General features: G+C 37.4%; 2 protein-coding genes across 4 annotated transcripts; both read right to left on the bottom strand.

Annotated features, from left to right (window-relative positions):
- Positions 1-3,891: 3,891 nt before the first annotated feature.
- LOC126828295 (uncharacterized) lies at positions 3,892-6,626 on the bottom strand. Its single transcript, XM_050557988.2, has one exon. The coding sequence runs from the start codon at positions 5,562-5,564 to the stop codon at positions 4,551-4,553; it is 1,014 nt and encodes a 337-aa protein (XP_050413945.1). The 5' UTR covers positions 5,565-6,626; the 3' UTR covers positions 3,892-4,550.
- A 150-nt stretch (positions 6,627-6,776) lies between these two features.
- LOC126828293 (kelch-like protein 24) lies at positions 6,777-14,414 on the bottom strand. Of its 3 annotated transcripts, none has more exons than XM_050557982.2 (2): positions 14,280-14,414; positions 6,777-9,177 (listed from the first exon to the last, which is right to left on the bottom strand). In XM_050557982.2, the coding sequence occupies exon 2, from the start codon at positions 9,170-9,172 to the stop codon at positions 7,424-7,426; it is 1,749 nt and encodes a 582-aa protein (XP_050413939.1). In that variant the 5' UTR covers positions 9,173-9,177; positions 14,280-14,414; the 3' UTR covers positions 6,777-7,423. The 3 variants fall into 3 exon arrangements, with proteins under 3 accessions (XP_050413939.1, XP_050413941.1, XP_050413938.1); XM_050557984.2 differs by lacking the exon at positions 14,280-14,414 and adding an exon at positions 13,739-13,810; XM_050557981.2 differs by lacking the exon at positions 14,280-14,414 and adding an exon at positions 10,967-11,069.
- Between the last annotated feature and the right edge of the window lie 303 nt (positions 14,415-14,717).

The raw sequence follows: 14,717 nt of genomic DNA, 5'->3' as shown, positions 1-14,717 counted from the left end.
TTACCTTTTTGGATTTTTATAACAATTGGACAAAATGAGTGAGGGGGTAAATTTTCATTCTTACTTGTATTTTGGGCATGCATTAAATCAATTGAATATAGGACATAATATTATAATACAATAAATCTATAGCCTATAGGTATACACCAGTGACGTCGTGCCTATTGGGGAAATAAAAATATTTTTATTGATATTATTAAGACAGAAGACCTGTCCGTCTGTATTAGTCATCACATGGTCTCCAGGAATTGTATAATTTGTCATTATCTGTGTTTAGTTTATTGCACTTTAAATAGTTTAGATGTCATTTGTTAAGGCATTGCTCAACAGCGGCCTCGCTTCGTACACTCTATCATTTAGTCTCGATCCGAGAGTATGACGTCAACGTAACGGTTAATCCCCGCTCACGACGCCATTTAAAGTTAAATCAGTCAACGAAATCCCGTTTAAATCCAAGCTGAATCCAAGCCATCCGTGGGTCTACAGAGTTGATTTTGTGCTTGTTGTGTAAATAAAGATCTAGTTTATAATTTCTACGACATCTGAAGCCTAAATAAAGACTTGCAATAATCAGATTTAGCTCTTGCATAATGTATGTTTAACGTTAAATTATTATATGGCGCGGTTGTTCTAATTCTAGTTCCTGCACCAGCGGCAAAGGCGAACCACGTCGGAAAAATCCCAATGAACTCTCTCAGCCAACACCGGGATCGAGTCAAGGTCTTACTCGCTGAGCCACTGGCTCCCGGCGATATCAATACAAATGGGCGCGTTCGATTACTGGCGCCACGCTTACTCAGGCCTCCGCGAGTGCGTTCGGGTTGACGATGACGTCATTTAAACGGCTTACTCGCGCCAGGGCGAAGTAACCTGTCCCAAGGAGTCGGTTACTTCGGGAAGTGTCTCATAATCCAATTTTCAACATGGCAGCACATCAACTTTTATCGCGTTCGATTACTTGCTCCGGGCTTACTCGACCAGGATCCTCGAGTACGTTTCGACATGCGCAGTGGGATCGGGTAATCGAACGGCGCGGCGCTTTCGTTAGGTATCAAAATGGAAGATAAAAGCCGCCAAACAATTATGTTCGGTGTTCTGATAAATAACGACGAGCAGACAACAATCCACCAATAAACTTTAATTGATAGAGACTTTTTCATTGACATCTTATTGGAAGGATTAAATCCGGAGAAGCGAAATAAAGCCCCATTGATAGAATATTATGCAGAAAACTTTAAATCACACTTTCGCAATGTAGCGTTTAATAACTTTGTTAACGAGCTCCATGACTTACCAGAATTGCAGTAAGGAGGGCAAGGTTATGGTCGCACACCAGATACAATTCCAAAACAAGCATATTGCTACCCTAGATCCATTTCGCTCTCTATCCGATAGATTTAACACACTGTATATGAGGCAGAGTTTCTAATGAAAACAGCTATTCAATGTCCATTACCCCAAAAACGTCGAGAAATTTATAACTGTTTTGCTGAATATTGTAAATTTCCTGGAACAATCGGAGCTATCGGTGGCTGTCATATCCTAATTATGGCGCCCAAGATGAAGGACAATCGAACATCATACATCAATGGCAAAAGGTTCACTGTATCGTACACCAGTCTGCATGCGATCATTGAATCCGCTTTACTCATGTTCACACCGGCTGGTCTTGGTGTACACATGTGGAATTCTTGTATTTTCCTCCAACCAGATACCAAATTTCAGGAGGGAGAATTCCTAATTGGGGCCCCAGTCTGCATTCAGCCATGGCTTATGACTCCACACAATAATTTGGGGAAATTGACCCGTAATCCAAAAAAAAAAAAAAAAAAAAAAAAATACATATATATAAACAGCTCAGTTCTGCGATAGAAGGTGTCTTTGGGCAACTGAAAGGACGCTGAATGTCCTTTTCTAACTCCAGGAATCGTTGCACCAAGATGTAGAATCACTAAAATAAACACAAAACTACTGTGGAATGGAGATATGGTATTTTTAATCGGAGCAAAGTGTCAACAATAATTCTTCCGTCGCCTAAACTTCATCTGCAAGTATAACTTCGACCAAAAATATTATTTGCTGCCATGTTGAATAATTGGATTATGGGATACTTCCCGAAGTAACCGGCTCCTTGGGGCAGGTTACTTCGGCCTGGCGCGAGTAAGCCGTTTAAATGACGTCATCGGTAACCCGAACGCACTAGTGGAGGCCTGAGTAAGCGCGGCGCCAGTAATCGAACGCACCATTTTTGATCGAAGTTATATCTTTAGATTAAGTTTAGGCGACGGAAGAATTGTTGTAATTGACAATTTGCTCCGATTAAAAATACAGTATTCCCATTCCACAGTAGTGTTTGTTTTAGTGATTCTGCATCTTCGTGCAATGATTCCAAGAGTTAGAAAAGGACACTAAGCGTCCTTTCAGTTGCCCAAAGGCACGTTCCATCGTGGAACTGAACAGCTTATTAAATCATTTTTGATTACGGGTCAATTTTCCAAAATCATTGTTTGGAGTCATAAGCCATGGCTGAAGAGGGAAGACTGGGTCCCCAAGTATGAATTCTCCCTCTCGAAATTTGGTATCCGGTTGGAGGAAAATACAAGAATTCCTCGAAACCCTAGTATCAAGTGTACTGTACACACAGGCCAGCCGGTGTAAACATGAGTAAAGCGAATTCGATGATCAGATACAGCCTGGAGTACGACCGAGTGACATTTTTGCTGTTGATGTATGATATTCGATTGTCCTTTATCTTGGGAGCCTTAATTCGGATATGACAGCCACCGATAGCTCTAATTTTGTTCCGGGAAATTTACAATATTCAGCAAAACAGTCAGAAATTTCTTAACGTTCATTGGGTAATGGCCATTGAATAGTTGTTTTCATTAGATTGTTTATCATCGTCTTAGAAACTCTCAGGAATATACAGTGCGTTAAAGATATTCCAAATCTATCGGGTACTGAGCGAAATGCATCTGGGGTAGGAATATGCCACATAAACATTGCATGTTTTGGAATTGTAAATGGCGTGCAACCATAGCCTTGCTCTCCTAAATGTAATTCTGGGACCTGTTTCCCGAAATCTTAACTAAAGATAAAATCCAAATTTTACTAGATACTTCAATTTTGATTGGCTAAGCACTAAAATCAATCTAATATTATCCAATCAAATTACTAAAATTTGGATTTTATCTTAGTTACATTTTCGTGAAACAGGCCCCTGGTAAGCCATGAAACTCGTTAACAAACGTTAAATTGGTTAAACGAAAGTGTGATTTGGAGTATTTTAAAGATTGTAGAGGGACTGTATATTCTGCATAATATTCTATCCTTGGAGCTTTATTTGGCTTCTCCAGATTTAATATTTCCAGGTAAGATGCCAATGAAAAAGTCAGTATCAATTAAAGTTTGTTGGAGGATTATTGTCTGCTCGTCGTCATTTATCAGAACACTTGGCGGCGTTCATCTTCCATTTTGATACCCAAACAAAGTGCTGCGCCGTTCGATTACCCGTTCCCCTGCGCATGTCCAAACGTACTCGCGGATCTTGGTCGAGTAAGCCCGCACAGCAAGTAATCGAACACTATTGAACGTAGTTAAAGGGAGGCAATTCTAGAATTCAACATACAACTTGTTTTTTTCAATTCGTATTCTTGTAATCTTGCCAAGGTTAAATTTGGGTTGATAAAACCCTACTACTGTTTTGGGGTGTAGTATCAGTCAGCTATTATAGGTTAACTTTATGGGTCATAACGATCTGGAAATATCACTGGGACACTTGTATCAACAGTGAAAAGGAGGCATATCCTGGTCATTGTCCATCACACTAAATCAAATGCAATTTGTAGGCCTTTCACTAGTATGGTAGATAGATAGATAGATTCATTTGACACAAACAGATACAATAAACTATAAAATTATAAAATATATCAAAATTTATGCTTTATCTAAAAGTGCACAGATAAAACACAAATCTGTAAACGGCCCAATTTCCACTGTGGTCTCTAATTATAATGCTAACCAATAACTAGCTTGAGCGCTCCATTGATTTGGGGCTCCCGGTTGCCACCCTGTCCCCCTTTAATCCGGCCCTGGTAGAATATCGAGGTCATTTACGGACTTCTGATTGGTGAACTGTAAACTTACTGATCCTGTGTTAAATTCAAAGCTGATTCCTGAAATTATTCTGCATCTGGTAATATGATTTCCAGCAATAAGCAAGTGTTATATTTATTTATGAGAAAGATATACTAAGGGGATATTTATTGTAAAGATTAATGGTCAGTCATATATGATAGAAGAAAAGAAAAGGCAGGCGTTTCACGGTGTGTTGAATAAAATACCTTTCATCCTTCCTTTTTTTTGCACAGTTCAAAATTTTGTTTTCTCAAAACCCGAAATGTCTAAATTAGGCTACTTTAAATTGTTTTTGTCGAACCGTCCAGCTTGAATTTTATTGATGATGAAAAGCCACGCTAGAAAAACCTGAGGTACCTTCACGGCCAACACCGGCGTCGAATCTGGGACATGCTGATTAGTGAACCAGCGCTTTACTCATTGAGCTTCTTGTCCCAAGTCATCAGTGGATTCTTATTAATCCACAGAACATCATTGGGCCAGCCAGCAAAATAATGTAGTTCCAGCGGTAATGGAACCTGTTCGACCGTGTAGGGATACAAATTACGTTCTGTTAGAAAACTTATAATTGCTCTAGCATCTTTGCTTTGTTTGTGTTGCACCCACTCCATTAAAATTATTCGAACATCCACTTTATCAAAAAACTCCTTTCCTCCTTGAAGGACTTTATTTTCGTAAGATTCGACATCCATTTTAATGACCACGCGTTTCAGTGGCTTTAAATTGTAAACGTCATCCAACGTGATCGTATTTAACGTGCCTGGGACGTTGCCATCAGTTTTTTGCGCATGTGTTCCGCCAATATTTCCAAATTGTTCATGCATGACAACGGTCGTTCTATTATCAGACAAAGGATTGGTTACTAAAGTTACGTGATTGTCAACACGGTTATCTTCCAGCGTTCGACACAGCCTTTGTATATTGGGTTTAAAGGGTTCAATGGCAATAACCTGTCGTCCTAACTTGGACATTGTTAGAGTATACACGCCAATATTGGCTCCGATATCCACAAAATCCAAGGATGTGTCATTTAAAAGATATGCATGGATCAGACTGACATAATCACTTTCCCAGGCGCCTTCACGAATAATACCACCAGAAACGAATTGATCTGCCAGAGGAGAATGGACGTATATCGGAAGCGTTCCTTGTGGCCCATTTAACAATATTCCTGTAATAAACACTTCCGCGGTATTTCTACAGATATTCCCATCGATTATCCATTCGTTATTAAGATATTTGTGTACTTTCATGAGCCGTGAACCTGGTTGTGAATGATATTTAAAATTTTTGTACAGTTTGTTGACATCTCTATGTTGTGCCGGATTCCATTTTAGGGGATGCAATATATAAACCCAGAAGAGGAACCCCATAAGCGACAGAGTTGTAACAATAAAACGTTTTCGGAATAATAACTTTGTGCTCATTTCGGATTATAATGTTTTGCTGAATTATACACAGCTAGTATTTTTTTCCTGCTTTAGAGATCAAGTAATTACACCAGGTAATAAAACACAAATTTCCAATTTGAATTAGAAAGTTCTGACATCACAAATACAGATTTCCAGATTATCACATCATTCTCGTGGCACTTAAACAAAATACAAAAATAAATCCATTGGGGCAATTCCCAGCAACTTCATTTAGAGGAAGCCAATATTATCTTGTGTATTTCTAGAACATTGCAGAATTTATACGAACATAAGTTTACAATATATAGACTTATAAAGCTCACGTCGTACTGGGTAAACACATTTTTCTACATACTCATTAGTAGTCGTTCACAATTAATTAGACTGAGCCTACGGCGATGTACCTCAATTTGTTATCATTTAATTATACCATAAAATTCAGTTCGTACCAGGAAGTAAATTTGAAATATGACATCTTTCTATGCAGTTCAATCCATCATCTATTGGTAATTTATTATATTATAATCTTAATTACTTGTTTAATTAACAGTGTTTTATCGATAAGCTTTTATAAGGACCCTGCTAATCATTTTCTTTTAATGTAGTAATATGTGGAGGACTTTAGTAATTTGGGCGTGCAGTGAAAGTGAGTGAGGGTTCGACGTCCCAATGTATCCATTTTTTGATGGGTGGGGTTGGGGATAAAGCACACGACCATGTTATTTAAATTTTGTTTATGTAGCTGAGCAGGTGTACATGTAGCTTGAGACAGATACAAATAATGAAATCAACATCACTCGATGTTTAAGTCGACGGAAAGAAGGCCGACTGAAGTGTTGACATATGATATATACGTTTTGTTGTTTGAGGTGTAGTAGGACGTTAAACCCCATTTCATTTCATTTTTATGAGGTGTCTGTGTATTTTGTGTCCATGGGTTTGTCTTGTTTTATTGTTTATGTGCGATGCGTCCCCCTGCACTTACATGTACTATGAACGAGTTAAAAAACAAAACCCGGGTTTTAATATGGAAACAAAAATAAACAAGTTTGTTTGCTATGCGAACACTCTATGTGAAATGGTATCACATGTTCTAAAAAGAGAAAAGCCCGCCTCCTACATGACTCCCGTCGCTTATTTCGGCTGGAGAGAGAGAGAGAGAGAGAGCCTAGTGTGAACATGAATTTCAGTAGCCCAAGCTAGAAACACAATTATAAAACACTTAAAGAAAAATAGACATATGTATATATCTATAGATTCATACATTAAATATCACAGTATACCATAGAGAATTCTAGATGAATAAACAATAAAATATTAAATCTCAGTCCTTCACAAGATGACACCATAAAATATATAATCTCACATACAGTAACCAAAGAAAAGGTATGTTGTCTATTATTAACAGAGTCTCTCACCGCGCTACGGACTATTACAGCTAAGCAAAGTTCCACAAAACGACCAACCAAAACAGTATATTTGTTAAGCCACGCAAGCATATCAGTAAAATCGAAATATCGAGTTGAAATCGTTAATGATTCTGTTAAAAAAGCTATAATCAGAACTATATTGTCTATAGACAGTGTAATGTTACCACCAGAACTAGACAGTCGATTGTTACCACCAGAACTATACAATCTATTGTTATCACCAGCACTATCCTGTCTATTAAAAAGATTATTATCAATTTTCAGTTATAATTTAATCATAAATCCAATGGATAATCAATCATTTAAATGAAAGGTTTTAAAATGTCAATATTTCTGTAATATGCATGACGTAGGAAGCAATATAAAAAGTATAATTTACGCAGCGGGGATTAGTTTATCTGACAAACAAGCAAGAAGATCTCATTAGACTTTGGTCTTGTTCAGTTATTTATGGATCTCAGTTGGATTCACCTCCGGTTCGTCCCTTTGACATAGAAACACTCGAACACAACCATAAGAGTACATATTGATGTTTAATTTCCCAGTGACATACCACTGGTTTCCAAGGGGGTCGTAGTACTCAATCACATCCGAGTATAGATTATCCTTAGCACCTCGTCTGCGGCCACCGAACGCATACAGTTTCTCATCCAGAACAGCCAAACTAACAAAATCTCGTGGGTAGCTCATATCTGACAGTATATCCCACGCTTCAGTAGTGGGAGTGTATCTAAACACACCCTCCAGTCCAACTATATATATCTGACTATTTAAAACACACGCGTTCAGACACATATCATTAGCGGGAAGTCCACTCTGTAATACGGTGCACATTCCATTACTGGTGTCAAAGCACTGGACTACATTGGTGACCAACTCGTCGCTGTTTTTACCACCAAATAAATAAATCTTTTTACCATAAGCAACAAATCCCATATTCTCTACCGCCGTGTTTAAAGATCCTGCTTCATCCCATTTGTTGGACTTTTTGTTCCATTTTTCAATGGAGGACAAAACGACCTCTTCATCAAAGCCACCCAGAACATAAATACAGTTATCCACAGCAGCCATCGCATGACGTCTTCGAGCATGCAACATATTTGCACCTTTCAGCCATGTTTCAAAATTAGGATCATATTTCCAAAACTCAGAACTTCTCAAACCACCTGATACATATATTTCATTGCCCATGTTGCAGGCAGCAAATTCGTTTCTTTTCTTAAACGGTAGTGTCTTCAGTGATACAAAATCATTTAAAGTAGATCTATAACCTTCAACCTCATTGCTCAAACCATCCAAAACTCTTCCGCCAAGTAGTACTGCACACTCATAATAAGGGAAGGAATAGCGCGGGGTGATTTGATAAGAAGGGAGCAGATCTCGTCTGGAAGGCACCAAGTGAAACATAATAGCATCATCCAGGAGTTCTTTACCTTTATCTTCTTCTGACAGGTGTCCCATTTTAACAACTACATCCATGAGATATCCCTCAGTTATCAGTGGATACTTAATACATTCTAACACCTTAAACCTAACCTTCTTTCTTACATCTGCATCAAATTCTAACCATTTTATGGCTGCGTCAAAAACGACATCCTCACAGGGACAATTTAGCCTCCTATCTTTTAACAGATCTATGATACAGTCGACGGACAATTTCATAAAATCTTCATCATACACAATTCCTGTAAAATGACTACATGCAAACTCTTTTGAAAATTCATACAGAGCTTTGTGTCCATGAAGATCAGCTAATGTTAGCGCTGCCAAGCAATTTCCTTCGTTCATGTTCTGTTCAAAAAATTGGACGCACAGCTCAACTAATGGACTGATTTGAAATAAATGCGCCTGGGTAAAGAGTTCCTGTACAATGAAACTGGTTATATTGACGTTTCCGGTATAAATAAATAACAGAACATCTTCAAAGACCGCAGCATCAATCTGTTTTAGTTCAACTTCATTTTTACGACTCTCTGCCATTCCAGACGAAAACATGGATTTGAAATATGTGGAACCAGCGGCTAGAACTATCTTATGACAATTAAATTTTCGTTCCTCTATACAAATAGTTATATCAGTGTATCCTCCCTCCATGCGCAACTTGGCCACATTGTCAATCAAAAAATTCAGATGATCTTTGCTGGAAAAACTGGCTTCTGATTCAACACTCACATCATCTGGTATGTCGGCCATTTTACCTGCAAATAAAAACAAGACCATCAAATATGAAAGTATCGAAATTAACGAATGGTCACGTTTGGTCGCCATTATAAGAATTGGTAGGAGAGAGAGAGAGAGAGAGAGAGAGAGAGAGAGGGGTTTAACGTCCACTCAACACAAACTAACATATGATTTAATTTTATTTCAATAGGGGTCTTTAGCAGTGGGAGGAAACCGGAGGACCCGGAGACAACCCACGAGGTTGGACAGGCGACCCTACTACTTGTCACGTACAACCGGGGATTCGAAACCTTGCAAGTTGACTCAATGACAGGCCTTATGATACAGCACGCACGCGCTAACCATTCGACCATCCAACCCCTAGAATTGGCAGGAGCCTGCAGAAGTCATCAGGTCAAACGAGTACCACTTTCCATTATAGGATTTTCTCGCGTGGCGGGCTTACTTGGTGTCGTTACTCGATTTTGTATTTGACCAGTATTCAAAATAATTTGCACATTCGTGATTTTTGTTATGCAAAGAAGGGAAAAGAACGATGCGCTTTGGGATTAATCAATTATTACGTTAATCCCTACAATTTAAATTGTATTCCATCAGTCAACTATATCCATAAAGCAACGGTTAATAGTATCGTCAATTTATTGCCAATTAATATACTTATTTTTGTAAAGCGGCGTTTCTGGTACCCACTTGGGTTCCTAATTGTTTTGTTTTTTAATCAATGGGCGGCGGTAAAAACTGTAAATCACATTAACCGAAAAAATAAATGCTTTTCTTTTGATTTTAATACATACTCGTGGTTGTTTCTGATATATTTTGGTTTTCAGTGTACGGTTTCCGTTTCTAATTTGCGGTTAGTACACGACAAACATTAAACCGTAGCTACATAAATCCGTCTTCTATTTTGGTACAGAGAGAGAACTTTCTCAGCCAATACCTGGAGCGTACCCGAGACCTCCTTGATAGCGAGCCAGCGTCTTACTCACTAAGCCAACAATATCAACCAAAGACGATTTCAAAACTATACAGGTCTAGTGATTCTCAGGGGTCCAAGGTGTAGTACTATGGACTTATTTATTTGTTGTGTTTCCTTGTGATCGTAAATAATACTACAGCAATAATAGTTTCACAGCTTTATTGGTAAACTGGAATAACTTTGCAGGTTCCTCGTTCTCAAATATATAATGGCTTCTTGGAATAATCTGGTGAGAGTCTAGTCAAAACTCACTTTAACCCTTCAATTTATACCTGTCTCATTTCGGCAGGTCCTTGGTACTTTTCCATTGAAAATACGTAATAAACTTGTTTATTTCCCACCACTAACAGAGATAGATATTACCTTATTTGGTCTTACAACCATAGGTCAATAAACAACCAGAATTTGATGACTATTTTGACAATGATTATAATGATGACCAAAATATCACTGTTTTTTTTATATATAACCATACCCAGGCAAAATTGAAGAGACAATTTTATAAAGACCCAAAATTGTCTCAAGGGCCAAAGTGTTACAAAGGCTCAAGCTCTAGGCACTAGACTTAACTCTCATGGGTTCGTAACTTTAGCATTCTAAAGCCCGGTTCCTACTAGCCTAGATTGGCGCATGTGGGTCCAGAAGAGAGGTGTCTCTGATCGTCTGGATTTGAAGAAAATTTGATGAGTAGCTTGAAAGACCACTTCATGAACAAAATTCTCCTACATACACAGAAGTAAACATGACTGAAAGTTGGTATGAACAAGGCTTAACTTTCCAATCCATTGTTACTGATTCACAAAGAAGAACGAATGGATAATGAATCATACCTTGACAAGCATCTGAACTCCACCAATTTGACATGTATAAATAACACACGAACAAATTTAATGTCGTTTTTCAACATTCCAAACTCCTATTATACACTATTAATCATCAATAAAACGGGTTTAATATATTTCATATATTATTGATTTTAATAAATATAACGTCTGACAATGTACATAATGCAATTATATAGAGTTTCAAATTAGTATTGGGTTTATTAAATTATATATATGTATGTGCAACATCTGGTTGTTGCGAGCTATCATATAAATATACCCTTCGGCAGGTCGAATAGCTTTATTCTATATATTATGAATAGAGGGTTTTATTTATAATTAATCAAAGATTAGGGTTGCAAATGTTCGTCTGTATTATGCACGAGACTTCAGTGACTTTATAAATAAATCCGCACTTGAACCTTTCTGATCGGAAGGATGGTATGTTCATTGGTTGTTTACAGTACAAGTAGAATTGAATCCCAGTAAAATATAAAATATGAAGTATATGAAATGGAAGAGAAAGAAAAATAAACTGAATAACGTGATCTTAATCAGAACGAGTTTGTACTTCAACTCTTTAAATACCGAAGGGGGCTTTGGGCGAAGCATATTATCAAGTTACCTATTTAAAGTCTGTGGTCGGCATTTGCAAGTTGTGAAAGTTGTGTCTCTGAAAGGAAAATCAGTCCAAAATGGTTCACTTCCGTTTAAGATTACAAAGATATGACAAATTGAAAACATTCGGCATCCTTTATACACAATATAAATGACATCTGGTCACATTTGTGGGAAACCAAAACATAAAAAGTTCTCTTTGGTCACAATGGCCAAACGGTTGGTCAAAATGTATGTAAATATATATCTTTGGCTATTCTATTGGTCGTTTTGATTTTTTAAGGTCATTTTGAAAAAAATTTCGGCTGTAACCCACGCTAGCCAGAGCCCCCTATAAGTTAGATAAAATCTTTTGATGGGCTTCCTTCTTGTAAACCCCATTCGTTATATAATGAATTGGAGTATAGTTTAGCGGAGATTAATTCGTGAAAACAGTTATATATATTTCGTCCGAAAACTACAAATAACGACCAGCGGCTTTAAAACTTGTATATTATTATTAAATTAAACCTACAGGCATAATGCAAGATCTAAATCTGCTTATTGTGGGTCTTCCTTTAGGTCTAAAATTTTATATAAATTATCAATTAGACATTAGTTAAATTACCAAGACCACCATAATCATCTCTCTGTGTCATCGCATGGCTGCGATGTAGTAGATTTAAATACGTTTTTCGGTCGATGCGGTTACCGTAAAATTAGATAATCGAGACTTTGTTTATTATCTTACAACGGTAGTTATGACAATCGAGGCTAGGCTATAATTGTATCGCCGATATCTAGGCTCAGAGTGAAGTAATCTGACTGACATTTTCAGCATATTCTCTTTTCATTATCTAATTTTAACTATTATAGCGAGAACTGCCAGCTCTTTACGTAGTCTTACCTATGTTTCGATTTTTGTGGACGGGGATGGTCGCAATAAATATTTTATAAGGTTATAAGAGCGTTTTATTTCAAAATTTATTATGGTTTATAAATCAAAATATTAGACACGATCTCAAATGTCTCTAATAAATAACGTAACAAGCTCCCAACCCCTTTCAAACATATAACGTCCACTCAACACATACTAGGTCACTTCGGGACTAACATGGCAGATTTTAATTCAATAACTTGTTCAGGTCTTCGGTAGTAGAGTGAAGCCCGAGGACCCGGAGAAAAAACACGTTGTTGGGTAGGCGACTCTACTCCTTGTCACACACAAGTTTGTGATCTAAACCAAGTCATTTGACTTAATGACACCTAATGTACTAAATCGCATGTGCTATAGTTAGACCACTTGACCTTAACCCTCGGAGCCGAAGAATGTTACCTGATAATAATTATTGATGCCGTAAAATGTTACTGATAAATTAACGCCGTAGTATGTTACCAGATAGCTTTAATTTATTTCAATGTTTGAATACTGACTTTGCATGTGCCAATGCAATAAATATATGCCTAATGTTATCGACCATTTACATATTCTTGTAAATGGTTGTGCGGGTAATGGTGTTTAACGTCCTACTTTTCTGCTCCTAATGGGTAATGAAGACAGGCATGCGCCCGGGTAGCCGAGCTACGGCCTACTCGAATTTTGATTCCATCCGAACGACTATTATACGTTGTCCCTTGCCAGACTCTCCGTCCTAAACCATTGACAAAAAGGGGTGGGGAGCGCGAAAAAGTTTTTCTTAGTCACTGAGCCATCGTGACTTCCTGTGTGTTAGGGACCCCAGAACACTACTTTGCCCGGGGGCGTATAATGCTGTTAAGACGACCCTGACTATATGTAAATAGTTGCAGTCACAAATTCTATGATTGCCACCAGGAAATGATTGACGAATACTGATACGTGTTGTTATGATAATGGTGGATAACATGCGCGAGGAGGAATATTTTTACTCTTTTGTAAAGTCCTTTTGACCTGATACTATATTTAGCTATGGGGACATGGCGTGTTCCCCTGGTGAATTCCATATATAGTATAGTTTACTAGAATTATTTTTGTATGGACTATGAAGTGTTAGATTGTTCAGTCACATAACAATTCCAACTGCTTTCAAAACCGGTACCCCTATATTCCACTAATAGATAATATTCTTATTAGATGAATTATAATTATTTAAGCAGTAAAATACCCTTTGCAATTGTAAGTAAGTATATTACATATCTTACCCCATCCTACCTTCAGGAAACAAATAAAGGCCGGTAAGTAGGGTATACTAGTAAGAAATAATTCAGAATAATAATGCCAGTTTTATAACTCTATAAATCTATAATGACAATACTTGTGTACTGTACAAGAAAGAAGTATTGATAATTTGAATAGAACTGATTATATAGGCCTTAAATATCACGCAAGCTCAATAAAGGTTTGTTTAACAGCCTGTGTAACTAAGTATTATTTATAGTAGTAAGGCTTCTGAAAGCCAACCTTCTGAGTCATACCTTATATTTTATTGTATTTTAATGAACTTCTTCTACCGTGGCCCAGTGAACTTTGCATTGAACCTTAAAGGTCAAAAATTAATTGAATATTACTACATGTAGGCCCTATGTTCTATAATGACTAGTGCCGCTTATACACTATTTGTACTGTACTAGATCTACCGGTATGCTACCGATTTCCCACTCAACAGACGTTATCAAGAAAACGGTCAGTGTATCCCTTTGAATTATATGTCTACAGTTGTAATAATCTTATGTAAACAGTTACCTGATAATAATGAGTTTCCTTTGTTACTTGACGTATCTCTATTTATTCTGGAATTCCGTAAAATTAGACATCAATTGGCTTTTTTCGTCCGTATTTGACGGATGTTATTTATTATTGACTTCTCGGTACAAGGGAAACAACTCTTGTTTACAGGTGCCCGTAGTCAAGTTTATCCAGAATATGTTCGCACAGCTGAATTTATTCAACTAATTATGGCAATATTATTATTATATTCTTACTTCCGAATAAAATCACACGCTAAAATAAAAAGTTATATTTGATAGTTTATCTCAAGACTGATGGGTTCTTATCTCTATTATATAGTATAAATATATTCCAAATGTGTACTAATGTTGGTCCAACGGTCGGGTGTTCGATCCCTGCATTGGCCGAGAAAGTTCATCCCGATTTTCCGGCGTGGTTCCCCCTTGTTAGTGA

This window comes from Patella vulgata, chromosome 7 (assembly GCF_932274485.2).
Source record: "Patella vulgata chromosome 7, xgPatVulg1.2, whole genome shotgun sequence".
NCBI lineage: Eukaryota > Metazoa > Mollusca > Gastropoda > Patellidae > Patella > Patella vulgata.
Note: the sequence above shows the minus strand (reverse complement) of the source record. Positions and strands in the feature narration are given on the sequence as shown.

Coding starts and splice junctions, on each gene's coding strand:
- LOC126828295 (XM_050557988.2), bottom strand. CDS start 5,564: ATGAGCACAAAGTTATTATTCCGAAAACGTTTTATTGTTACAACTCTG.
- LOC126828293 (XM_050557981.2), bottom strand. CDS start 11,000: ATGTCAAATTGGTGGAGTTCAGATGCTTGTCAAG. Junction 9,178..10,966: donor GAGTTCAGATGCTTGTCAAG/GTATGATTCATT, acceptor TTTTATTTGCAG/GTAAAATGGCCGACATACCA.